This window comes from Tympanuchus pallidicinctus, unplaced genomic scaffold (assembly GCF_026119805.1).
Source record: "Tympanuchus pallidicinctus isolate F22 unplaced genomic scaffold, pur_lepc_1.0 scaffold8, whole genome shotgun sequence".
Lineage (NCBI taxonomy): Eukaryota > Metazoa > Chordata > Aves > Galliformes > Phasianidae > Tympanuchus > Tympanuchus pallidicinctus.
In genome coordinates this window covers 51747961-51774816 of record NW_026294802.1, presented here as the reverse complement: position 1 = coordinate 51774816, position 26856 = coordinate 51747961, and the positions used below count along the sequence as shown (strand labels likewise).

General features: G+C 56.8%; 3 protein-coding genes across 4 annotated transcripts in view; 2 read left to right on the top strand and 1 right to left on the bottom strand.

Annotated features, from left to right (window-relative positions):
• The first annotated feature begins 1047 nt into the window (after positions 1 to 1047).
• Positions 1048 to 13667, top strand: FIBCD1 (fibrinogen C domain containing 1). The gene is made up of 7 exons (XM_052669177.1): positions 1048 to 1237; positions 5209 to 5685; positions 6455 to 6614; positions 7288 to 7424; positions 10521 to 10617; positions 11066 to 11245; positions 11453 to 13667. Exons 1-7 carry the CDS (start codon positions 1166 to 1168, stop codon positions 11710 to 11712), a joined length of 1383 nt encoding a protein of 460 aa, XP_052525137.1. The 5' UTR covers positions 1048 to 1165; the 3' UTR covers positions 11713 to 13667.
• A 1444-nt stretch (positions 13668 to 15111) lies between these two features.
• Positions 15112 to 15552, top strand: QRFP (pyroglutamylated RFamide peptide). The gene has a single exon (XM_052669182.1). The coding sequence runs from the start codon at positions 15112 to 15114 to the stop codon at positions 15550 to 15552; it is 441 nt and encodes a 146-aa protein (XP_052525142.1).
• Positions 15553 to 18299: 2747 nt separating this feature from the next.
• The window catches only part of ABL1 (ABL proto-oncogene 1, non-receptor tyrosine kinase), a 65470-nt gene continuing 56913 nt past the window's right edge, over positions 18300 to 26856 (bottom strand). For both annotated transcript variants that reach the window (XM_052669175.1, XM_052669176.1), the window contains exons 8-11: positions 25514 to 25666; positions 24831 to 24920; positions 24429 to 24593; positions 18300 to 21970 (exon numbers count right to left, since the gene is read on the bottom strand). In XM_052669175.1, the coding sequence (XP_052525135.1) occupies positions 20271 to 21970; positions 24429 to 24593; positions 24831 to 24920; positions 25514 to 25666 (2108 nt within the window). In that variant the 3' untranslated portion in view covers positions 18300 to 20270. The remainder of the gene's footprint in view (positions 21971 to 24428; positions 24594 to 24830; positions 24921 to 25513; positions 25667 to 26856) is intronic.

Below are 26856 nucleotides of genomic sequence, written 5' to 3'. Positions count from 1 at the left end.
ATCCACTGGAAGGAGCTGGGCTGTTGGCCATCAGCATCACCCTGTATATCCACACGGCATCACCAGAGCCAAAGCTGGGAGGTGCACCTGGCCAGCAGACAGCCAACGTTTGGTACCATGCGCACACCGCAGAGCTCCGTTCCCCTGTACCCCTCCTGGAGGGTTCTCCAGTGGTTTCTTGGCAGATGAGGCTCCATCCTCCCCCCGCTGCTGAGCTCAGGATGCTCTCTGAACCTCTCAGCAGCTCCTGCCTGCAGGTCAGACATGCGGCGGATGAAAGATTTAAGGGAGGTGCCACAAAGGGACGGGAAAGAAAAACCACATCCCAGCTCGGAGCGGTGGCGGTAAATCAGGCAGGCGCTGCTCCTTTGGGCTGGAAACGGTGGGATTTGGGCAAAACGCCTCACTCGGTGGCAATGGTGGGCACCCCCACATGGGGGGGGTCCTGCTGGTGCCCCTCCAGGACAGCACTGTGGGTTTTACCACCCATCACTTTGGCTAACCCTTAGCACTAAGGCCTGGGCCGATGTTTCCAATGTTTTCCAGCTGGGGGGGCCGATCCCAGCGCCCCTCTGCCCTGCCCAGATCCCTCCAGCCACTAAGGGCAAACCCACCCGAGGGACACAGTGGTGCTGAGCCCCCTGAACACGAAGTGCTGCCCCCAGGATTGTGGCCGTGGAGATGGGGTGAACGGCCACGACATACCCCCAGAACAACCCCAAATCGCCTTACCTGCTGCAGCTCCTCCAGCTATGCCGGCACATCTGGATCTGGAGTGGATCCGGAGTGAAACCGGAGCAAAATCGGAGTGATTCCGGAATGAATCCAGAGCGGATGGAGCTGCCGAGGATGGGATGGAGAGGGAGGGGGTGTTATGTCAACGGGGGGAGCCGACGAGGATTTCGGGGGGAGTTTGGGGGCGACGCTCACCTCACCCTCTGCCCCCTGCCCGCGGTCGGAGGGGGGGGAGCGGGGCGGGCGGGGCTGGCGGGGAGGGAGGGAGGGCCCAGCCCCACGTCCGTGCCCGTGTCCTCCTCCTCCTCCTCCTCTCCCTCCTTTCCCTCCGCCGCCGCCGCCGCCCGTTCCTCCCTCCCGGCGAGGAGTGCGGGGCGCGGGGCGCGCCGGGGCGGGGGCTCGGGGACTTCGGGCCGAAGTTGGCGGCGCGATGGGGAACGAACGCTGGAAAACCATGGGAGGAGCCTCGCAACTTGAGGACGGGCAGCAGGAGAAACCGCAGGTACGGGCCGGGGGTCCCACGCTTGTCCCTCCCCCACCCCACGGTAACTTCCACCCGGGGGTGAGCGGCCCCCCCGGCACCGGCAGCATCCCTCGGGCGCCGCTCCGAGTCCCCGCCCGCTGCATCCCGCATCCCCCGGCTCCGTGTTGATTCCCGCATCCCCCTCCGGCGCAAGGGCTGAGCGCTGGGCTGGCAGCGGGTGAACACTCACACCCGGCTCGGATGGACTGCCGCACATTTTAACTGCTTAAATCACCTCTTAGAGGGGATTGCGAGTCCTGGCCGCGCGCTGCAGCCTCAGCCAGCTGCCTTCCTTATCTCCTCCGCTTCCCAACCTGCCACAGCCAAACGCCGGCTGGGTTTTGGGCAGAGGCCGGCGTCGCGCTGGGGCAGCGGTGCGCGTGTCGGAGGCTTTAGCAGGGCTGCTGCACGTGTGGCATCTCCTCCAGCCGGAGCCATTGGGGTGCGGGCGGCATCCGAACGTGGATCCGCGGCACGCAGGCGGCAGGTAGGGGAGCGTGGCTGGGACGTGGGGCTGCCTCGCACCTGGTGGGGGGAGGAGGACAGGCACGGAGCGCCTGTGAGAGACGTGGGAACGGTGGGAGAAGGCGAAGGAGCTGCTCCCGACCGAGCCTGCGAGCTGAGGGATAGAATCTCCCTGTTTTCAGCTCCGTCTCCCGGCTACCATCTGCACCCCGCTGCTGAGGACAGGGGCTCCCCAGCAGGAACGCGCTCATCCCCGTGTCCATCGTTTCGTTTTCCCTCTTCTCTTCGGTGAGGGAAGTGCATTCGGGGCTGGGCGTCGCAGCGCGGAGCTGCTTGTTCCTGCACGTCTTTGCAGAGGGAGCAGAGTTTGCTTCCAGCTCCCGGAGGCTCCAATGGAAGCCTGTCCCCGTGTGCGCTCTGCGCCGCGCCGCGCCGCGCTGTGCTGTGCTGTAGGAGCTCTGGGGAGAGCAGGCGGAGGGATGCAGCTCGGCTGTGCCGCGTCCGTGCCTGGGAACGAGCAGAGGAGCTGGGACGGGTAGGGTGCAGAGCTGGGCAGGAGAGCAGGTGGAGAGGAACTGGAACAGAGCTGCATCAGCCCAGCGGAGAAGGGGCAGAGCAGCTGGGATGCACAGTGAGCAAGCCGTGGGATGGACTGGCCCTTGCTGTCCTCTAGCTGGGCTCCTCTGGAGCCAGATGAACCCGGTAGGAGGGGAGGATGGCTGGGCTGCAAGGAGCGCAACCGGGGTCCTGCTTCATCCCTGGCTGGCACACAGCTCGTGGGGAGAGCCCTGGGGCTCCCCATCCCGTGGCATGGAGCCATCCCAGCGGCCCTGCCGGGTTACAAAGAGCCGTGCCTTTGGCTGGAATAAAGGACACCTCCTCCTTGCAGAGCATCCCCACGGCTCGGCGCAGCCTCTCCCACCACCATTCTCCATTCTTGGTTCCAACTCTGCTCCACCTGCCCGGGGACAAGCAGCCTTCCTCTCTCTGGCTCTGCTCTGGCTCTCCATACTGGAGTTGCTGCTTCTGCACCCACATGGCTGCTCATGTTCCTGGGGCCCAAAGAGGATGGGATGTGTGGTGGGGTGATGATGGCACCCCCAGTCCCAGGATGCACAGAGCCCGTGGGCAGCTCACACCACACAGCTCAGGTCCCCTGAGTGTAGGAACAGTGAGTAGGAGCAGCATCCTTGGTTCCAGCTCTGTCTCTGTGCTCTCTGTGCAAACAGAGATCTGGGCTTGGCCTCAGCAATAGGCAGCAGTTCTGCTCCCCAGCCTGGCACAGCTGCCAGCAGATGTCAGATCAGAGGCCACTAGAATTCCTGGCATCCTGCACCCAGTCAGGACTTGTGCTGGGTTTTGCATTGCTGCATCCCTCTCGGCCCCAGCACCATGAGCAAGTTTGCAGGAAAAGCTCTGCTCACTCCTTGGGAAGAAGCGATGTGGGGACATTGGCCTGCTGGCAAAGAGAACAGCAGGGTTTGTCAGCAGAGGGATGACCTATGGCTGCTCAAAAGCGAGAAAATCTGTGAGCTCAAGGCCGTGCAATGGGCAGAAGAAAGCCCCAGAGCTCCAAGGAACGCGGTGCTGGCAGGGCTCCATGCTGGATGCTGGGCACAGTTTTGCTGAGCAGGGGGCAATGAGAGACCCCAGAATGCTCCAGGTGCTGCCGGAGGAGTTTCCCTCCTCTCCCACCGCAGGTTGCCAGGTAACACAACCCGCCAGCACAGCGCTGGGGGACGGGGAAGGCTGTCACCACTCAGCATCTCACAGCTGCAGACAGGGGTGTGTGTTGGCAGAGGGGTCGTACCCTCACTCCTGCACCCAGCAATGGCAGGAAGGTGACAATGTTGGGGCTGGAAGGCTGGAAACCAGCAGCGTTCCCTGCTTGGATCTCAAATAACTCGACGTTTCCCCCTTCCCAGCAGCCGTCCTGTCCTTCTGCATCTGTGCTCGTGGGGTCCCAGCTGTCCCCATAGGGCTGCCAGTGATATGCGTCTCTGCTTCCTTCTGCCACTGCCCCATCCTGTGGGGAGGGCTGCCCTGGGGCTGAGCACCACGTGAACAAAGGCACAGCAGCCCTCGGGCTGTGCGGGGCAGCCGTTCCCCCCCCCACCTCCCCGGCTGCCGCAGCCGTGGTCACCTTAATGCAAATGGTTGCGGGAGCGTGAATGAAGGGTGCTTGAAGGAAGGTGTCACTCCAGATAGATGTGCACGGGAGAGGACAGGGCTTGGGAAATCTTTGCAGATGCAGCAATTTTCTCCTCATTCCCGAAGAAAGTAGTCTTTGTCTCTCCAAATAGGCGGCTTTCTGGCAGCGCTGCGATTCCCTGTGACAGCACCGGGGTCAGGGGAAAATCACCACCCATGTCCCGCAGGTGTGATGAGAGGGGGCCGGAGCTGATGGGCGGGCAGCAGCTCACACCCTCCGTGCTGATGGCTTTGCAAGAATGGCACTCACTGCACCCTGAGCAGCTCCTGCAGGCTGAGCCTGGGAGCAGTCGCTCCTCCATTGGGTCACATTGGGATAGGATCGTAGAGCAGGGAAAAGCCCCGCTGGGAGCAATCCCCATTGCTGCTCAGCGTGGCTCCAGCTTCCCCACGCTTCTGGGAACATCCCTCTCTCTCCCTTTGCTTTCCCTGCTGTCCACACTGCGGGGCACAGCACGGGGATTCTCCCTTTCCCTCCCTGCATTCTCACATTCCCAGGGCAGTGGGGAGCCCACCTGCATCTCCTGGGGCTGGTGCTGCTCTCCCTGAGCATTATGCCTTCAATAAAACATACAGATGGTCACATGCTGCTCTGCTCACCCTCTTATTATTATTTCACACCCGTGGCTCCCAGGCGGCTTCAGCAGCTTTGCTGGCTGAGCTCACCCATGCCCTGTTGGAACCACAGGTTTCCCTGCTGTCCCCATGCTCCGTCCTGCAGCACTACGCCAGGGTGCAGTGTGACCTCCCTCATTGCCAGAGCTAGAGCAGAGGAGCAAACCTAGCCCATGCAGAATGTTACCCCCAAAACCCCACATCTTGACCTCTCCAGAGTCCCCTGGGCACAAGGTTTATGTTCTGGCATAGTTTTTGGGTCTGCCCTACGTGAGGGCATGAAGACAAAGCCACCCTCCAGGCTCCACGCAGGGACTAAAGCACTTTGCTTTTGCGATGGGCATCTCTGCTTCCACTTCTCTTTGCTCCATCCTGTGGGCAGAAGTCCTTGGGGGGTGGGCTTCACTTCTCCATCCCATTGCCACGGCTGATCCCAGTCCCTGTGAGGGTCTGAACCCACCTCTTGGTGGAAAGGCTCTGGGATGGGTCTGTCTGGATGGGTCCTAATGGCCCCTCATGGCGATGGGTCCATCTGGATGGGTCCCGGTGGCACCTCGTGGTGATGAGTCCATGTAGACGGGTCCCAGTGGCACCTTGAATGGGTTCTGATGGCCCCTCATGGTGATGGGTCCCGACATCCCCTCTCTCTGTGTCCCCAGAGGATGAGCTGTGGCTACGTGCTGTGCACCGTCCTGCTCTCGGTGGCCGTCCTCTTGGCAGTGACAGTGACAGGGGCCATCCTCTTCATGAACCACTACCACACACCCGTCACCGAGCCCCCGCCAGTCATCAGCACCAACCCCGAGGAGGCCAACGCGTTGGTGACCATCGAGAAAGCCGACAGCTCCCGCATCAACATCTTCATAGATCCCAACTGCCCCGACCCGGCGGGCAGCGTCGGGCGCCTGGAGGGGCTGCAGGGCTCCCTGCTGCGCGCCCTCGCCGAGCACGATGCTGAGACCAAGGCCACCAAGGGCCAGCAGAAGGCCCTGCTGCTTGGTGTGGCCGACGAGGTGGCCAAGCTGGTGACGCACGCAGCGCAACTGCGAGCTGACTGCGATGGCCTCAAGAAGGGGCACAGTGCTATGGGGCAGGAGCTCAGCGCCCTGCAGAGCGAGCAGGGCAGGCTCATCCAGGTGGGTGTCCTCGTGTCCCCAAGGCATGGATCCTGTTCTTTATGCAGGGAAAAGCTGTGGTTGGGGGTTGGTGGGGTTTGGAGCTAGAACAAGTTCAGCTCCATGCCCAAGGGCTGGGGGGTAGCTGTTTGGGGTGTCTGTGCCCTACAACACACTGTGGGGGATGTCCCTTCCCTGCTCAACCTGGAACCCTGCTCACAAATAACTCCTCTGCCTCGTTCACCACCCCAAACCCAGCAAAACCTTACCAGGGTAAGCCGGGGAGGTTCTGTTGGGCATCACAGTGAGATCCAGAGCATGGCAGGATGCTGAGCTCCGCGCCGTCCCTTCTCCACTCCACTCCCAGCACCACTGCTCTGCTCCCGCCTGCCCTCACCTCACAGAGCTCTCCCAGCCGGGTCACCTCGGGGGAAGGCAGAGCCTCAGGACGCAGCTCCTCCCAAAGTCCCCATGTCCCGGCTGCTCCTTGTCCCCAGCTGCCCGCAGGCTGAGCTCAGGAGCTCTCTCTTCCAACGCAGTGATGCATTGGACATCATCTGGGAGCAGACCCGGGGGAAAAACATCACCCAAAATACCGTGTGGGCTTTGCCACGGTTCTGTGTCCCCACCTCGTATCCTGGCTGGGAAAATTGCTCCTACAGCTGTTTGAAAATTGTGGGAGCGGGCAGAGCATGCATGGGGATGGATTTGCCACCTCCTTGGAGACACGAGGGTCTGAAGTTCCGTTTAACCCCAACCCATCACCCCATCACATGTCCCCCTCCTGCAGCTCCTCTCAGAGAGCCAGACCAACATGGCCCGGCTGGTGAGCTCAGTCAGTGATGTGCTGGACACGCTGCAGAAGGAGCGTGGCGGCGTCCGGCCCCGGCTCAAGGCTGACCTGCAGCGAGCCCCAGCACGGGGAGCACGGCCTCGTGGCTGCTCCAATGGTGAGAGATGAAACCCCAGCCCTGGGGAGGGTGTGCCATGGGGAGGGATGAGCCATAGGGCATCTCCCAGCTCTCTACCTGCCAAAAGGGGAGGGAGAAGGCAGTTGGGATGGGGGAAGCAGCCTGCAAAGACAATGGATACGGTAGAGGGAGAAGAGGCAGGAGGGAGATGTGCCCACAAAATGGGTCTCTCGCCATGCAGCCCCCAGCCCCCCATCAAACGGCCCATGCAGCCACCACAAAATCCACATTACTTCTGCTTGCTCCCAGCATCCATGAAGGAGAAGCAAAGCCAGAAGTGACCCTTCTCCTCTATTTGGGTGCAAGCACTGCGGGCACACTGTGCAGCACTGGGAGCAGTCACATTCATCATTGCTGTGCTGAGATGGGGCTGAGTAAGCTGCCCTGGAGCCACCAGCACTGTGCCCATGGCCACCTCCAGCCATCAGCCCCCTGCTCTGCTGGGGTCCATCCTGCCCCGACCACCCAAAAAGGGACATGGGGACGGTCCCTGCGTCCCTCCCAGCACCACTCAACCCAATCCCTGGAGGGAAAGAAAGGGAAAGAGCAAAGCAGCGAGGTTGGGAGCCTGAAGAAATGGCAAGCCTTGAAATTAGATCATTAATTAACCAGCCTTCCTCTCATCCCACCCCATCCCTGTGTCATGCTGCAGGCTCCCGGCCCCGGGACTGCTTTGACATCTATGTGAGCGGACAGCAAGAGGATGGGATTTACTCCATCTTCCCCACACATTACCCCTCGGGCTTCCAGGTCTACTGCGACATGACGACCGACGGGGGCGGCTGGACGGTGAGCGATGTCCCCAGGCTGGGATATGGGGGCTGTGGGTGGGAGATGTCACTCGATGTGTCATGGGGATGGGGCTTGGCTGCAAGCAGGGACCTGGCGAGGGTTCAGCAAGCTGGAGCTTGGGGTTGGGCTGTTGGGTTGTGCCATGGTTGGAACTCGTATTTCATGGCAATGGGGACAAAGGGACCCCTACAGCACAGAGCCAGGTGCTGGTCTGGGGCCACCGACACCCCCTGGCCTCCATCACACCCAGCATCCCTCAGCCCAACATAGAGGGAACAACTGAGTGGTGACCATCTCTTTCCTCCCCTTTTTTTGTGGAAGCACAAAGAAAAGCTCCGTGCACTCACCCCCCTCCCCCCCCATAGCATCACCCACCCCAGCTCATTTGTGCACCACTAACGAAGGGGTGCCTGGGGGCACCTCTGCTGCTGTGCTGATTAACTCTCCCTGTCTGTTTCGCTTTGTGCCATGGCTGCGACAGCCCCGTAATCACAGTAATGCAGCAGAGGGCGACAGGGGGACGCAGCCACTCCCCACGTTCCATTGAGTGCCCCCAGCCTGGGGGATGTTGAGCACCAAGCAGAGACCCCAGGGTGGTGAATAGGGGTGACAGGCGGCCTCTCCATGAGGACATGGCCCAGAACCCCTCCAGCTGGGCGCTCTAGGAAATAAATCCCCACGATCTGCTTCCCTTAAGCAGCTTTGAGCAGTGCCAGGAGGCAGCTTAGCCCCCCTTCCCCTCCCCCCCATTGCCTTCCAGGGGCTGATGAGCCTTCAGGCTCGCTCTACCCAGAGCCCACCCAAGCAGACCTGAACATTGGGTTCACACTGGGGAAACCGAGGCACAGCACAGCAACCCCACATCCTGGGGGTCAGAGAAGACAAAGAGGGGACACTACAGTTCCCAGGGTGTAGAGGGTCCTTGCAAATCCCATGCACTGCCTCCCCCAGCCACACACTCAGGAGCTGCCTGAAGAGCAGCCCAAGGTGATTAGCCAGACACTCAGAGGTTTATTTAAAGCTGCTGCAGCTGGGAAGGCTCCAGCAGGGCCAGAAGGGTGCAAAGGGAGCAAATGCACACCGTGAGCTCCAGGCCTTGATGGGGGTCAAAGGACCAAAGCCTATGTTGCATCCCAGCATTATGGGTCAGAGCAATAGGCACTCTGCCACCCCCTGCCCCATGGCACGGCCCAACCCGGCTCCCAGACATCCCCATGGGCTGTGGGGTGGGGGGCTCACCCATCCGTGGTGCTGGTGCACATCGGGGCCCACGGGCTCCAGGTAAAGATGCTGTGGTACAGAGCCTGGGAAATTTCCCTCCCCTCCTCCTCTGGAGCCGTACTTCTGACATTTGGGCTTATTTGCATGTGGGGAGGTGGGTGGAAGCAGCTGAATCCATTTGGGCTCGGGAGCTGCTGAGCTAAGCCTTCAGCTGCAAGAGCTGTGGCAGGAGATGGGGTCCATTCCCAGCTGCAGGGCCACCCATCCCCAGCCAGCTCTCTGCTCCCAGCACACGGGAACATCTGCATCGCCTCTGCGCTGCCGTTAATTGCAGCTCACCCGGGGCTGACCGCCTCGTAGCACGGGGCAGCGCGCTGATATTCCTTCCCTCCCCCCACTCCCCGACCCTCCGCTCCTGGCGCTTTATTAAAGCAATAACGGTGTGACGGAGGGCGGCAGCACGGCCTTCCCATCGCCTGAGGACGCTGCTTCGTGTGCCGGGCTCTTTGCAAACTCTCTGCGCTGTTTCATCACTGCCAGGCTGCGCCTCAGCATCTCCGCCCCGCGAGGAGCGGTGCGCTGGGGACGCTGACCCCAAAGGAAGGTGGCACTCCTCCTTTTTTTTCTTCATTTTGTCCACTTTCCCGGTTCTGTGCCTTCCCAGTGCCTCCTGCCCCGCTCTGCTGAGCAGCCAGGCAGCGAGCCGGGGCGATGAATATTTCAGCCTAAGCTTTAAAGCGGGGAAGGAAATCCTTTTTGCTTAAGAGGGGGCGATGCATATTTCATGAGGAGGGAAGGAACGGGCAGCCCGTGCTGTGAGCACAGCCGGCCCCGCTTCCCAGCTCCCCTCACCTGCAGCCCTGGCCCCACTTCCCCTCGTGCGTCCCTCTGCGGACCCTCAGAGCCCGCTCACCAAAACCCATCGCTTCCCTTCCCCGTCCCCAGTGTGAAGCACGAGGAGGGACCGCACACAAACTCGGGGTGCAGCTTTCCCAGCTCAGGGTGCGGGGTTCTGTGGGACTCCTGCAGCCAAACGTGGGGACCGTGGGGCACGCGGGGTCCCTGCGGCGCCGATCCCAGCCCAAAGCTGCCGACAGCTCGGTAATCGCCGCGCCGCGCCGGGGCTCGGCTAATGAAGATGTGTCCCGTGCGCTTTCCCGAGCAATTGGCCTATTTACAACCTCGAGTCAAAGCCGATTAAATGAGAGAGCCTCAGCATCACCGCTGCTGCCTTCCCTGCGCGGCACGGCGTGGGGAGATCAGCTCGGGGCTCCCAGCCAGCCCCGCCGCCCCCTCACCCACCGAAAGCCCCTTTAAATGGGCTTAGCAGCAGCTTCTCAAGCGCTCAGTGCAGGGATTAAAATTAAGGCTCTAATTCTAGAAGGTAAGTACAGCAGGATCGGCGCTGGACCCGCGCCCGGCCCCATCACACCCGGCCCCAAAGCAGCCGGGCGCTGGGTGTCCCACGGGTGGGCAATGGGAAAAAAAACACATATGGGTGCTTCCAAGGTCAGGGGCAGCTCGGGGAGGTGGCCCAGCACACAGCGCTGCCTCCCTGCCGGCTCTGAGCATCGCAGCCGTAGGAGCGCAGCGCTCCGGGGCCATCTCGCCGGCTCCGTTCTCCTCCAGGCAGGTTGGAGCGGCCAAGTTTAATGCAATTAATCCAGGGCTGCAAGCTTAATTACGTTCGAATGGTCAGGCGGGGAGCAGCGTTTTCTGGATCGTTGTCAATAAATCAAACTCCAAACTAAAGATAAAAGAGGACAAAACATACAGGGCGTGAGATGCTGATGAACAGAGCGAGGAGAAAGGGGAGGAGAGAACAGCTGGGTTGAGCCCGGAGCTGCCCTGCCTTCCTCTGTGTCTTCCCAGGTGTTCCAGCGACGGGAGGACGGCTCTGTGAACTTCTTCCGCGGTTGGGAAGCCTACCGGGACGGCTTTGGGAAGCTGACAGGAGAGCACTGGTTAGGTGCGTGGGGTGTCCTTTGCAAACAAGTGAACCAATGCACTCCAATGGTCAAACCAAGGCACCCTGATGGCCAAGCCAATGCACACAGTGACCAAAGCAGTGCACCCAATGGCTGAGCCAAGGCACCCAATGGCTGAGCCAAGGCACCCGGTGGTTGAGCCAGCACACCCAAATAGCCAAAGCAATGCACCCAATGGCCAGAACAGTGCACCCAGTGACTGAACCAATGCACCCCAATGGCTGAGCCAGTACCCGTGTCTTGCATGCCGTGGTCAGGCAGCCACAGGGAGTTCAGGGCAACTGCAAGGGTCATCGGTAGGCAGGCGAGCGGTGCTGCCCTTTGCCCATGGGCTGCACACGTGTCCTTGGCCAGGGCAGCGAGGGCTGGAAGTGGGGATCGGTGCATCCCAGGGACCCCCCTGTGCCCTACTCACCCCACTCCATGTAGGGCTGAAGCGGATCCACGTGCTGACGGTGCAGGGCAGCTACGAGCTGCGCGTTGACCTGGAGGACTTCGACAACGGCACCGCCTTCGCACACTACGGCAGCTTTGGTGTGGGGCTCTTCTCTGTTGACCCCGAGGAGGACGGGTACCCCATCTCCATCGCCGACTACTCGGGGACAGCAGGTAGGGCCCCTCAGGGGACCAAATCCCATCCCCGGAGCATCCACTGAGAGCTGGAAGCTGGAGGGTGGCTGTGGTTGAGTAGTGATGAGCCCAAGTGCTCTATAAGGCACCAAGAAGCTCCATCGAGGTGCACGGAGCTTTGGAAGCCACCCCGAGGGCAGGGATAGGGGTGGGGAGGGCCCTTCACGGCTCCTTTACCTGCGGCAGGAGATTCCTTCCTGAAGCACAACGGGATGAAGTTCACCACCAAGGACCTGGATAACGACCACTCAGAGAACAACTGCGCGGCGTTCTACCACGGCGCCTGGTGGTACCGTAACTGCCATACCTCCAACCTCAACGGGCAGTACCTCAAGGGCCACCACAGCTCCTACGCCGATGGCATCGAGTGGTCCTCCTGGACTGGCTGGCAGTACTCCCTCAAGTTCACTGAGATGAAGATCCGGCCCGTCCGGGAGGAGAATTAGCGGATGGACCGAGCCCCTCCCTGATCCCTGCCCTTCCCACTGCCCCATGGTTCCTCTCTTCCTGATGCACCCCATGCCACCATCCTGCCCTGGGGTCCTGTGGGAGCATCTCTCCGCCGGGGACGATGGCTTTGTCCTGACCCCATGCCCTCTGCTCCCCACTGGGATGGGCCTCCTCTCCCTGGGCCACACCGGATGCTCATGGTGCAGTGGGGACTTGGGGAGCAGTGCACAAGGAGGGGAGGGGATGGAGGGGCTGGAGACCATTTCTGGGGCGCAGAGCCCCCACGGTGCTACTGAGGACAGGGAGGGCTCTGCTGGGTTGGTGCTCACACGAGTGCCAGTGGTTCCTTCTCTGCAAACATTCTCCTCTCTGTCTTCCGAGAGGGGAAGGGACACCTACAGACCTCACTGCCCCTGCTCGTGGAGCTGCACAGCACATGGGCACAGCGCTGCAGGGATGGATGCCCACAGCCAAGCATGGCACAAAGCTGTGCGGTGGCATCAGCAAAGCAGAGAGCGGGAGGAAAAGGAGGAAGCAGGGAAAGCACAACCCCCAGTACAGCTCTGCCTTCCCTGCACAGCTCCTGCCCCGGATGCACGATGGGTTTTCACCATCCAGAAGCTGTGACCTTGCCCTCTGTTTCAGCAGCACCCCCACAGGGCCCCCCGCCCGGCAACCCGCATTCATTTCCATCCCCGATGAGCCACGCTCCAGCTCTGGCTCTGCACCTGCAGATATTCAAAGCCTTTCGTTTCTTCAAATCCCATTAAGGTTTTGCAAAAAGCAGCCCTGAGTGGGGCTTAGCATCTGCAGGGCGCTGATAACGGGGCTGCATCCTCAGCCCACCAGGCACTGTGCTGCTGAGGGGTGCAGCAGCCCCGGCCCCATAGGAATGGGAAAGGCTCCTACAAGGACTTCAATGGGTGCTTTTGTCCAAAAACAACACCAATAAAGCTGGTGTGAGGGGAGGGGAAGCCGGGACCCCCTGCACCTTTGCATCATTTCCCACAGCACTGAGGATACAGCCCCACAACAGACCCCAACCCCATGGAGAACTATTGGAGCACCCTGAGGAGGGGAGGACAGACCCAGAGCTGTGCTGCGCGGAGACCCAAAGCACAGTGAGATCAAAGGTTCATTCCTGCAGCCGCAGCTCTGCACTTCTCGACGTGCTCCTTTTTTTAAGCCTTCCCCTGCTCTCATTCCACACTGGATGAGCGCTTCCATCTGGGCGATTCTCCATCCCTCTGCCCCACGGGGACCGGAGACACACGATGCGCTGGGACCACCCTGAGCCAGAGACACTGCACTGCTCACATCCAACCAAATCCACTGGGGGGGCCCAACACCCCACAGAGGGCAGCAGCCCCCCAACTGCACCCCAAGGGTCTGCAGGGCCGTGCCCACCTTTGCTGTTAGCTCATTGATTTCGGTGGGTTCATACAGCTGGTTCATATAGCATTTGCCTTCGGGAGGAACGACCCAGAGCCCATGTGTGGGGTCCTTGTGGTCCTGAGCTCTGAATGGACAGGAATGGGGTGTTGTAGTGTGTTGGTAGCACTTCCCTGTGTCCTGCCCCTCCCACCCAGGACTCCCAAACGAGTTCGTTTCGCGTTGCACGAGAGGTATTCCATACAGCCCGAGATGACGGGTTTTCCAGGATGAGTGCTGGGAGTGCACATGGCACTCAGTAACCCCAGGCTGGGATGAACCCACTCCCAGTGCCACCTCGCCAGGGTGGCCATGGGGACATCAGGAGACGGCACAGCTGCAGTGTGGTGCTGGGGACTGGAGGGGAGGCGTACGGCTCCAGGCCTGGAGCACGGCCATGTCCCTCCCCGCGGCCGTCGCGTCGTGTTGCTGTGCCGTGAGGTCTCCATTGTGTGTGAGTGGTGTCCAGCGCTGTCCATGTGGACTTTCTGAACTCCTTAATAAAAGGAACTCATCGTTACTGGTGTGCTCTCCTCTCTGGTCACAGCACAGGGACACCACCAGAAGGACAGCGGGAGCTGGCAGCCCTGTAGGAACCCCATCGGGAACCCAAAGCCAGGAGAAAGCCACAATGTGCCAATGGGCACAGCGCTGAGTGGGGTCCCAGCTCCTTTCAACCACTGCTCAGCCCCATCCCAAGATGTGGGGGGGGACAGCCAAGTGCCTGGCGCTGGAGACCAGCTGGGCTGTGAGCATTGGCCAGGCAGGGTGGGAACAATTGGGCTTCTCTGTGTGGGGATGGGTCCTGAGTGGGTGTAGGAGTGCAGGAGCACCTGCAGGCTCTGCACACCCATCTGGACCTGCAACGACAGGCTCACATCGCGCTGCAGTTGGAAGTGCTCGTGTCCCCAACCGGCGTCACTGCCGCTGGCTCCAAGCCAAGAGCACCGGCTCCTGCTCAGCCTCTCCTCCAAACGAAGCCACAAATGAAGGTGGCTCATTAACCCTGTTGTAGTGGCTTGTCCAGCCCCATCCCCTCTGTCCCCCCACCTCCCTGCAGCAGCCCAGCCTCCGGCAGAAGGCAATTAGCACCCGCAGGTATTTAATGGCCAGCTCAGCCCGGATGCAGGCAGGGCAGCGCAGAGCTGGGCATCGCCCAAGGCAGAGAGGTGAGTGATGGGGACAGCAGAGACATCCCTGGGCTGCAGGAGAGGGAACACCCCAGGATGGGATGGGGTTGGAGCAGGGCAAGGCGCTCCCTGTGTTTGGCTTTGTGCTTGGAGTGCCCATGTCAGGGGCAAGGTGGGATGGAGGCATGGAAAGCAAAGCCCATAGCAGGAGGGGAGCTGGGACCCACAGTGCTTTGGGCTCAGAGGGGTCTGCAGGAGAGCAGAGCACCCAGATGGGGGCAGGTACCCCATCCCCCAACACCAGCAGCGATTTTTAAGGCAGCATCTCCTGAAAAAAAAAAAAAAAAAAAAAAGAAAAATAATAATAAATTAAAACTCCATTCTCCCTCTCTGAAGCTGCCCAAGGTCACCCAGGCACCGCTCAGCCCCATAAAGCAGAGCGATGGCTGCGAGCTCCTTCCCCTGCACGCATTAACGGGGCGCTGCGGGTGGCACCTGAGCGCTCAGAGCTGAGCACTGCTCAGGTGAACGCACTTAAGCCCTCCCTGCAGTGCTGCTAAGAGGAGCACGCGGCTGCAGCTCCCATCAGCTGCTCCCATCAGCCTGCCCCGCTAACAGCCCCGCGCAGCCAACCCGAACCGTGCCAGGCCTGGCAGCAGACCAGAGCAGGGACTGCAGGCTTGTAGAGAGGAAGAGAGAGGTCAGGAGGAGAAAAGATGCAGGGAGAGCAGCTCAGAGTTTGTAGGGGTGCCGGAAGGGTTTTCTGGCTTCTTTAAGGGTGCTGCAGCACATACATGGGTATCTGCCCCATAGCAATACTGGTACAGAGAGGGGATGCTCCACGTGAGGAAGCCCTTGATGCCCCCAAGGATGCTGAGCGCTTTGCCATCTCTCTCCCTCCCTGTGTCCCCCCAGATGAGAGCATCCTACTCGCTGTCCTGCTTCATCCTGCTCAGCCTGGGGGCCTGCTGCCCACCCCACGAGCCCCGACACCCCGAGGATGTGCTGGAGCCACGCTGGCGAGGAGCGGTGGCTGAGGCCGCGGGTCCCTGTGGGTGGGCAGCCCCGACGCGGCGGCGAAGCGAGGAGCTGGGCACGCTGCTGGGCATCGCCCGGGTGCTGCGGGGCTACGGGCAGCAGCACGGCGGGGGCCCACGGGGACGGCAGGAGGGCTCAGAGAAGCGCGGCGGTGGCGGCACGCTGGGGGACCTGGCTGAGGAACTCAATGGCTACAGCAGGAAGAAAGGTGGCTTCGCCTTCCGTTTCGGGAGGTGAGGGCTGCGGGGTGAGCTGCATCCCCACCGTTCCTGATGCCTCGCCGTGGAGCAAAGGAAGCTGCGGGGTGGCTGCCGGGGTGACCTGGGGAGGGGAGGCACCGCGTTTGCTTTGCACTCAGCCCTGCCCCACATCTCCCAGCCTCAGAGATGGAAGAAGAGGAGGGAGCCCTGCATCCCTTCCTTGGGGACACGGCGTGTTGGCCAGGTCCCGGAGCCGTGCGTGCCATGCTGGGACTGCTGTTATAGATAGAGGGAGGTGCAGTGCAGGGGGTGATGCTGCAGTGACAGTCCCCGTGGGGACAGCCCAACCACAGCCGTGGGTGTGGAGCAGCGCTCTGCGCTCTCCTTCCTATTAATGAGAAGCCCCTCCGGCAGCAAATTCTGCTTAGTGTCACACTGCCACTTGCATGAGTGAGCTCCTACGTGCCAATCCAGACACGGCAGCGGGGCTGGAGAACATCTTACCCCTAAGACACCCACATGCGAGCACGCAAACCTGCCCCGCACCGACCCGATGCAGCCATCCCCAGCGGGCGGCACAGCACTGACTGACCTCCAGCATCCCTGTTCCCTCCTGCCCTCACCCACATTCTCCCATCCAGCCCAGCAACGCAGGAACACCTGGTGCAGAGAGGCTGGAAGAGCCCCGGCTGCCACAACCCTGTGCTCTGGTTCCCCAAAGGCAGTTTGGAGAAGAGCCCCCCAGCAGCCCCAGCCGTTCTGCCTTCTCCTTCAGGCAGATTTAGCACTGCCAATGCCAACACTGCCCTGTGCTCCTGCTAAGGCCGAGCTGTCGCAATCCCAGCTCCAGCTGCCTCGCTCAGGAAACTCAGCACCAAACGATGCTCCTGTTTCAGTGCAGGCGCAGAAGTGCGGCAGGGCAATTATTTGCAAGCGCTGAGTTGCACCCTCAAAACCAAAGGCTGCGTCAGGACTCGGGTGGGGAAAAAATAAAAAATATATATTAAAGAAATCTGCCTCCAAGAGGTGCATTGAAACATCCATCAAGCAGACAGAGCACTCGGCGCAGCAGGGCTGGAGGGGCTGCAGGCAGGGGGACAGGGGTCCATGGGTCAGGGGTGTGGGAGGGCGGATGGACAGACAGACAGATGGACAGACAGAGCAGGGAGCGTGGGTGTGGGAGGGGTAGGATTTGGGGTTTGCAGGGATGCAGGTGGTGCTGAGTTTGGCATGGAGGGGGGGGGGCTGAGCGTGGTCCCCCAAATCTGAGCTCTCCTCTGCTCCCCAGGAGCCCCCCAGCAGCACAGGGCTGTGGGCACACTGCTTTCCCCCAGTGCTGGGGATGGGAGGCTCTATCGATGTTTCTATGGCAACATTTCTTTCGTCCTCCTTTTTTTCCAAGTGTTCATAACATCAATAAATATGCAGTGATCAATTTTACCCTGTGCTGGAATGGGAGGGAGGGGAGGAGGAGAGGAAGGGGACTGTTTGGGAGCGGGCTCATCATCCCAAAGAGGAACGGGGTCAGAACAGCATGACAAAGCCACGTGCCCAGTGAGGCTCTGACTGAGGCACAACCTTTCTCTATGCTGTTTCAAAGCCAAAGCCAACGCTTGCTGCAGTGCTCACCTGGGGCAGAGCTGCACAAGCGCCCACAGTCGTCCTCTGAGATGGCCCTGTGCTCTGGGCAGTGGGTGGTGGGGAAGGGGCTGCACCAAGGGACACCAGGAAGCCACCACCAGGATCCCATCACCTGGGTTTGTCCTCATCCCTCTGCGCTGCCGGCACACAGCAGGCACAGCAAAGCTCCCAGACACGAGTGGGTGCTTGGCTCGGATTGAAGAACGGCCAAAGGACTCCTAACAAGGGGCTACAGCATCCCTGCATCACCGAGCACAGATGGGACCTTCAGCAGAGGTGGAAGGATCAGTGCACATCCAAGGGCCAGGCAGGGAGCTGCACCCATCAGTGTGAGCAGTGCTTCACACATCTCCAGCACCAACCCAGCTGGGGAAAGAGTTGCACACAAAACACTGACCACGTTTTCCATCTTATGACAAGCAACTACTCAAAAAACAAGGCAGGATGACATTAAAGGGAAACTTAAAAGAGTGAACGTTGTAATTTCGAAGGCACAAAAAGCAAAACAAAAACACAAACACAGCTATTTTTCCCCTAGAGCACTCTCACTTTCAAGCTCAATAGCCTTGAAAATTGGAGCAATCAAACTGTTAAATGCATCGATCTGTTAAATCAACTCCTACTGTACTCGGCTAAATTTAGCCTTTAATCCCTCTTTCACTCCCAACTCCAGATCCCAGGGCTTTCCCCAGCTGGGTCAACTGACCTCTGCCTTCCCACGCCAGCAGCCCAACCCAGCAAACAGGGACGGACATCCCCAGGAAGGACCCTATGCAGGGGCAGGCGGAGCTTCTCCATCTCAGCCTACAGGCTCTCAGCATCCTCAAGCCTGGATCCAGCCCCACACAACCCCAGCCAGGGCTCCTGCTGAGCTCCCATACCCCGTGCTGGGGCTCACCTGCCCTCTCTTCCTTCCCTTCCTGCTTTGCCCTCTGGCATCTCGGGCTGATGGTTGGACTGGATGATCTTGGTGGTCTTTCCAGCCATAGCGATTCTATTATCTTCATTTATTAAGGCACAGCATCTCCTTTCAGACACTGCTTGGCACTCAATACCAAACTCAGTGCCACCCCCCCTGCCCAAAGGTGCCCTTCAGCAGAGGCAGCTGGCACTGAAAACACTTGTTAACAGGCAAACACGGGCTTTCCTCAACATTGATTTATTTTTAAATACACTACGCAAGAGAGGCCGGAATAAAAAATGAATCAAAAAAAAAAAAAAAAGAAGGTAGAGAAAGAGAGGAGGCAGAATTGAAAGTCATGTACAGAAACAATCTGTACTGGACCAAATTAAAGAGGAAACAACCCCCTTAAGTATCGCAGAGATGAAGGACAGAGCTATTTACACACTGTAAAAAAGACAAGTCTACAAAAGTAGTGTAATAACGAGATACAAATGTATAATATAGTGGCACAATATGTTATCAAAGTAAAAACAGTACCTCCAGGAAAGAGACAGTCCAAGGTGTTTTGTTTTCTCTTACATTTTTAAAGGCAGCCTGTGGCAGAAGTGTGTATTTTCTTTTAAACATTTGTCATGGGTTAAGTCAGGGCTGTTTGTGAGGGCGAGGAACGGCGTGAACACACAGAGTGAACTACTGGAAGTCATATACAAAACGTCAGTTCCAAAGAGAACAGCATAAAATACAGTTGAAGGCAATCAGTGTTTAAGATACACAAGAGGGGCCACAAAAGTTACGGGGAACAGGACACAGAAAATATGTTTTTTTTTTTCTTGTTTGGAACCGTTAAGAAGTTAAATTGCACTGTTAATAGCCCTAAACCTTGCTTTTTCACTACAGTCACAGGTCACAGTTAGTCCCCAGCTGTGTCGCATCAGCTGGGAAGGTTACAGGACCGTGGGCAGGAAGCCCAGCAGCCTTGCTGTCGTCATTTTGGGGCAGTTTCCTTGGGAGATCTGCCCAAAGAGAGGTGGCTGCAGTCTTCACAGAGCCTCACACGACGGGTGCAGCCACACAGCCATGAAGGCGATGACGGTTCCAACCCCAAGAACCGGCGTCCGAGCTCTCCACAGGGAGCTGGCACTGGCATGGCAAGGGAAGGGCACCAGTCTCAAGAGGAGCACAGGAGCCAGGCCCACAGAACAGAAAAGGCTGCAAACACAAGTAGAGAAACAGCAGTTCTTGCCCGTCGGCGATGCGCAAGCTCAACTGAAGCAACTGCTGCAGGCACAGTGGTATCTTTGAACTCGGCCCAAGCTATCCCCTCCTGTCACCCATAGAGCAGTGCTGTGCTCAGCACCGCCTGCTGCTCCCACACCTCCTCTGCCACCCCCTGCCCCGAGCAGCAGCCTGAATAACGCCAGCAGCGTCCTTCTTCAGCCCTCTGCCAGTCCTCTAGTGCTACCGGGGGAGATCTGCAAATGCTGCTGCATCAGTGGGTGCTGCCTGCGACAGTTTGAACCCAGGCAGCTCAACTGGGCTCAGCAGCATCAAGGAACAGCTGAAAACACAGATACAAAGGGCAGCAGGTGGAATCATAGGAAGAATGTGAGTAAACATCACTTGTAGCATTCTATCGTTCTTTAAAGTTACATTAACAACTTCCCACCCCCCCTCCTCTCTCAGGCTCCAAATCTGTCGCATGAATGCCAGGCTAAATGTCAGACTCGGGCCAGGGATGCATGCTGCAGCTCTCCCAAGAAATGCAATAGGTATATTGCTATTCAGACACTCAGCCTTGTGTACAGCGGGGCGGAGGGGCAGAACGCAGTAGGAAGTCCTCCTGAGGAGGATGGCATCTCAGCGTCCATCAGTCTGGCTTCAGTCTTAACGTTTTGTCCAGAACAATAAAATATTAATAAAAAGGCATGATGTGACATCAGCACTTAGACTCGTAGTCCACAAGGCAGGAACTCCACAGATAAGACGATTACAAGTATATGAAACACAGGGAATCTGGGCTAAGAGGGTGAAAGTGCCTCTTGAGCACAGCCCTGCTCTTTGGAGCCGGGGCGTCCATCAACAGTCTGCGCCTTCCGCACAGCCCAGACCCAAACGCCCCAGTCCTCGGTCAGTCCACACATGCTGTTACTCTCTCCACAGTTGACTTTGGCCCACTGTGATGTATTATTTTTTTTCCAACCTGGCTTCTGCTACCTCTGAACAATGTCGCTGATCTCTTTCACAGAACTGAGCAGTTTGCTAAAGTCCTGCGTGGCCGCAGAGCCGCTGCCAGCCGTCGCTGGGCAGATCTGAAGCTCTCGCAGGTTGTTCTCCAGCTTATTGATGGCCTCCCGAAAGGCAAATTTGTTCCTCATCTGCTGTATGGAGTCCACGTAGCTCACGCAGAAGGTGTAGAGGTTCTTGCCAGCCTCCAAGACAGTGCTGTGGCTGGCCATTTGTTCAGAGTTCTTGCTAATGGCGAGCCGTAGAGCCTCGGTGCTTTCCAGCACCACCCCTTTGGTGATGGTGCCGCTGGCAATCCTCTCTGGGGGCTGGCGGGTCTTCCGCAGAGAGACCCTGGTGGATATGAGAGGGATGAAGGCCGTAGACGATGGCTGGTCCCCCCCCGGGGCAGAGGGTACAGATGAGGAAGAGGCAGCTGAGGTTGCTGTGCTCATCAGCAGCTTTGTAGAGGACTGTGGCTTTGGTACAGAAGGGATCCCTAGCTTTTTCACACCTTCCCCCGACTGGTTTGGCTTGACAGCTTCACTGCTCACAGCATCTGCAACCTGAGTCAACTGTTTGGATTTAGGACCAGACACCACATCTGTTGCTGCTTCGTGGCTGGGACTGTGAGATACTTTTCCAGGCTTGCCAACAGAGGATGAAGACAGTGGAACCGGAGGGGCTGGCTTCAGCTTCGATAACTTCCCTTTGTCCTTCCCTGCCAACTCTGAGGTCTGCTTGAGCCTCCTCAGCCGCGGCTCCTCGACAGAAGCTTTGCTGGCACCTGCAAACGCAGCAGAGTTGGGTTTGGCAGCAGAACCTTGGTCCGTTGTCACAGTGGTACCTAAGGCACTGGATTTGACTCCATCGTCCTTGTGCAGCACGCTGGAGGAAGGGGGGACGGCGGGTTGCCTACGGCCAAGTTTGGGAGTCAGAGTGGGCGGGCTGGAGCCAGGACTCGACTCCGCATCTTTGAACACATCATCAGTGGTCTCTTCGTTTTTCTTAAGCAGCCGTGGAGGGGGGGTCACCGTCCCCCTGACAGCAATGTCAGTCTTGGCCTCATTGGCCCGTTTTCGAGGCAGCGCTGGCTTCTCACTTTTGTGTCCCCCAAAAGTGGAGGAATCAAACTGGCGTCCTGTGGACTGCAGATCCCGAGGCAGAGTCACAGATTTCCACTCCGTGTCCTTTGCGCCGTGGGGCACGCAGGAGGCTGAGCAGGACCTTAAGAAACGCTTGCTGGAGTTGGAGCTGCTCTCCTCCTCACCAGACACCCCCCGGCTGCTGCTCATTGTGCTGGACTTCTTCCTTAAGTGGGGAGACAAAAACCCAGAGTTCCCAGCGACAACCCCATTGGTGACACCAGCCCCGTTGCTTGGGCTCTGGAACTTGGAGGCGTCAGCTGCTTCTGTGGGAGGAGCAATGAAAGCTCCATTGCCAGCATCCCTGCACTCCTCCTCCCCACCCGCCCTGCGGTCCGAGTGGCCATCCATCTCTCGGAAAGAGCTGCTCCGTTTCGGAGGGGTAGGGGCAGTCTTCTTCTTCTTCTTGATAAGGGCACTGAACAGGTTGGGCTTTTTGTCTTTTGGAAGCAGCCTCTCATCTTCATTCAAACTGCTCTCCAGGGCCACTCTCTCTTTCCGTGGCAGCAAAGGAGAAATAGCAGGTTCATGGTCCAGAGGGTCTGCAAGGGAAAGAAAAGAGACTACTGAGCTTTGCTTCAACAGCCAGGAGAAGCTGCTTTCTTCCAGGATCTAAAGCATTTCAGGTTCTGAAAAGAAAACCACCCTCAGACCAGGAGTAATGCAAGTACAGCTACACTGAAGCCCAGACTGAACGTGATCCCTAATGCCCCACACACTCACCTGCCAAACTACGCTCCCTGTAGGACTCTGATTTAAACAGCAACATACAACCAGAAACTGTTTACGTTCAGATTCCCATCCTCGCATCTACAGACTTTGTCTGAACTTCATACTGAGAAGAAGACAAATATAATGAGGCTGCTTCTTCAGTCCCTGTGAGGTTGCTGCCTTTAGAACGACTGACCCTCTGAATTAGTAAGAAATCTATGTAATCCACCCTTGTTCTTTTAGCTTCTGATACTGCTAACCTCCTTCCCTGATGTCATTCTTCATAGGGAATGGAAATAACTCTTTCACAAGCAGAAACCAAGACTCCCTTGGCAGCTGAATGCCTCAGGTCACATCACCACGAAGATCAGCGCAGTAGTGGAGGGGAGTGGGAATAGCAGCCTCCTTCAGCAGGACTGCTCCAGAAGGAAGCGGTGGGGTGACCCTTTCTCCACTTACAAGAGGTATTTAAAAATGAATAGTGGTTTATAATAAATTTATACTGAGTCCTGCATGTCTCTGTATTTGACTGACTGGGGGTCTCATTGCAGGCCAGGCACTCAGATGGCATGCTAATTCAAGAGAGCAATGCCTTTAGGGCAGCATATACATTTAGAGCTCAAGTAGGTAGTAAGAAAGGAGATGAAGCAGACACATAGATCAAAAGAAGGCAGCTTCTCAGTCACATACCGGTGATCACCATGCAGAGGGCAGGCTGAGGAGGGAGAGTTAGAAGAAAAACTTTGGGAGAAGAGCATGCTTCCAAAGGACCAAGTGCTGAACCATTCATATGTAAACTGAGGTAGACCTCAACAAATAGAAAGAGCTGCTACAGCTCTTCAGGTGGCCAGGGCTGTACTGTGACCAGACACAGTGGAGCTGTGGGGACCCAGGGAAAACCAGCAGCTTTCATTAAGGACCAGCTTCCAGCCACTGGACTATGAGAACACTGACAACCGAACAGGAAATTGCAATGAAACCTCTATGGGAAATGTGTTTTTCACAATAAAGACTGAAATAATAACCAGCATAATGTTAAAATCACATTATTCCTGCTGCACTCGAATCTCTCAAAGTCCTTAAGTATTTAAATGAAGCTATTTGACTTCAAAGCTTACAAAACTAGGCAATTATGCCTCCCATATACAGCAGGCTGGATTTACCACTGGTCCTTAACACCATGTTGCATTAATTAAGTTATAATAAAAATACAGGCATACTGTGCTCAATATTTAAATCTTTTTCCAAAAGAAACAGAAGATTCTTTGTATTTCCATTAGAAAACAAGTCAATTCATAAGTCAGTACGTTCCTGAGCCCTTCTGTAAATAACTTCCTTTTTTCTTTAAGTCACTGACACCTTTCCAACATTTTACACTCCCCCTGTGTTGTTTTTTTTCCTTCTTTGTTGAAAGGTACATTTGCTTCTCAACCATGTACCACTAGGTGAGTTTGTCATCATCCAAAAAAGGTCAGTCATACGTATGGTCAGACAGGGTGTGTTTATCATGCACTGTATTTTGTTTTCATCTTGCTCTTTTTCAAGCAAACTGAATACAAATCTACTGTATAAATTCAGTGTCTTACCACTGCGTTCATTACCTCAAAATGGAAGAGAAATGCTTGGAGAAACTGATTGAATAGAGTTTAATTTCATGGAAGATTCTGTAAATACCTCTTTGTCCCTTGCTGCAATTATATTTGGTACCTGCCAAGAGTAATATTCTTCACTGCTGCAAGCACAGAACTGGTATGATGAAACAGTGAAGAAACCTCCCTTATGGGGCTTGCTAAACCTGAGCAATCGTGCTGCTTTAAATTATGCAGTGTGGTAGTGTAAAGAGGCTTGAACACAGCAGATTACCCAGGGCTCGGATGCTGTGGGAGATCCCACTGATAGCTCCTACCAGGGAATGGGAAGAGAATGTGACCAGAGGGCTGTGCTCAGGCTCTGGTCTATAGGGAGCTGTAGGCAATTGCCATTAAGTTGAAAGAACTCCTAGGATTTCTCTAAGCAACGGCAGGTATAGCACCAACTGCTCAGCCAGCTATGGATTCACACTCCCAGATGCTCTATGTTTGTATCTGGTCCCAAGATTAACAGCCTGCCTTTCTGTAATAAGCGATAAAAGGAGTTCTGAACGCAGGAAAGCAAATCCAGCAGCCTGCCACCCAGAAATACAATGCTGATAGACAAAGATGGCACCTGTTTTTCCTAGGCGAAGACCTGGGCATGCCTTTTGTTTTTCTATTGTTTCCTGAAGGAATAATGACTTTAATTAAAACCTACCACATTCCCCCTGGCCTCGAGCATGTGCAGTCTCCAAGCCCTCGTTGGCATCTTTGCTTTCAGCAGCTCTCCTGGATGTTCGTGTCTTGGTTGGTAACTCTGGGGCCTGAAGGAAATTGCTCACTACACTCCTCATGCCCTTCTTTCCCAATTCCTTCTCCACCTCTGCAACGCACAGAAGAAAAAAACCAGATCACTGTAATACACAGAATATAAAAACCAGAGCACTGCTCCGAGTTAACTGCACAAAAGAAATGAAGCAACACAAAGAAGATCCTTAGGGCTGGTCAGCCATTTGGCTCCTTATATCTAGACACAGGCTCCTGTGAGCTATGTGCACAGTCCACCACACAGGTGCCCCCTGTCCCTGGAACTGCCAGCCCCAGAGGGCCCCAGACCTACCATCAGATATGCTGGACTCCTGAAACATCGTCTCAAACGCCTGATGGATCTCAGCAAAAGAAGGCCTGTCGGAGGGGCTCCACTGCCAGCCTGCAAAAACACCAGCACTGAGAACTTCCTACCAGCACCACACAAGCATTAGGGCACACCAGGAGGTGCCAGCTATCACAGTTCCTTTTTTATAAAACAGCTGAGAGAAAACACCAACATGGAAACGCAGTGCGAATGGTGCTGGGCACCTGCAACCACCACTGAGCCAAAGTACGGGCAGGGGAGGAGCACCTCAGGAAGAAAAAACACCACATCACAAGTCCCATACCAGAAAGCCAGGGTGGAAAAGCAACACCCAGCCCCTTAAGAAGCCCACCAACCTCCCGTGCCACCCTTGCAGCACAAGTTTTTCTGTAAGCGGTCAGGGAAATGGAGGAAAAAAAAACTCTGAGCTGAACAACAAATCTCTCCCCAAGGCCTGTGAGCTCCCAGCAGGGAATTATGGCTGGCTTCACAGTGCTTCCATCCTTTGGGGAAAGCAGCTTTAACCAAGCACCTCCACACAGCACTGCATCTTCGCTAGAACCAACAGAGAGTTTCTCATTTCTGGGTGGATGTGACCAGATGCAGCCACTTTCATTGCATTTCCAAAGAGCCACAAAGCAGCATTTGCAAAGCTGAAGAACACTTACATGCTCTCATGAGCTCATACACTTTCTCAGGACAGCCTTCAGGGCGCTCCATGCGATAGTCTTTCTCCAGCAGCTCATAGACTTGAGACAGGTCAATCCCAGGGTAAGGGGACATGCCATAGGTCGCAATTTCCCAAAGCAGAACACCAAAGGCTGTGGGTAGAAAAGAAACAAAAGAAAAAAAAATCAACAAACCTTGTTTTCATCTTAAATTTGAGAAGACTGTTTAGTGGGAGCGGTCACTAAACAGTGCAGCACACTTAAACCAGCTCTGAGTGGCTCAGACTCCATGCTCAGCATTAGCTTCACTGTTCAAGCAGTGGAACAAGCCTCTTCGTCAGCACAGACAAGTCTCCTGCGATATGACAGAATAGAATTAGACTAATTTTGAATGTATCAGTTGTCTCAAACCTGAACGCCTTGAGATCCTTCAAGTCCTATTAAAGGCACAATTAAGAGACTTCACAGTGGATTAGCTGAAACTGTTTCACTGCAGCACTGCAGTCTCTCTCTCAGTTTGACAGCTCCTCTCATCTGCAGTCTCTCCCTAGAGGACTGGCACGTTTTAATAGCTCAGTGTTTTTTGGGGTGCCCTTGTTTAGCTGCAGACTGGAAGGGAAAGAGGGGCCTGGCAGCGAGAGCAGATTTTCAGCAGATGCGATCAACGGGACCAAGTCTGCGTGAGACATTTTGGTCACAGGGAAAGCTGAGCAGAAAAAGGGAGAGCACAAAAAGGTTCCTGAAACAGGAGAGGCATTCAAGTCCCCAGACTCAGCGGGGATGCAGGTCAGCACCGGGGTCAGGCAGCTAACCCAGGAGTCAGCCATGCAGAATAGACTCAACACCAGTTCAACAACCTGCATGTAATTGGTTCAGTCACCCTATTCTGGTCTTAAACTGAAGAGAAAGCGATTACAATTCTGCATAAGTAAGGAAATCACATCACATTACATGGTAACACCACCAAGGGCAATTTACATTAGACATTTCTGTGCACAATTTTCTTTGATTTCTGTCTCGGGGCAGCGAGGTGAAAAGCATCTAAACCCTGGCATGGCCAGCAGCAGCCATGACCTCTGGGGACAGCCAGCTCGCTCCGATCAGACCCCCAAGTCCACCGCACTGACTGTCACTCTGCAAGGTCACACCAAGCCTAATTAAAGATACCCAATATTCCTTTCAGATCTCCAGGACTCCACCACTGCAGTACAGCAGGGCTCCCTGCAGCCACGCGGCCAGCAGCGTCACACAGCAGCTCGGCGCAGAAGAAACGCTTAGCTCAGCTCCCTCATCTCCAAAACACTGTGTGTCAGCCGTGCCCTATGAGATCCCTCAAAACAAAG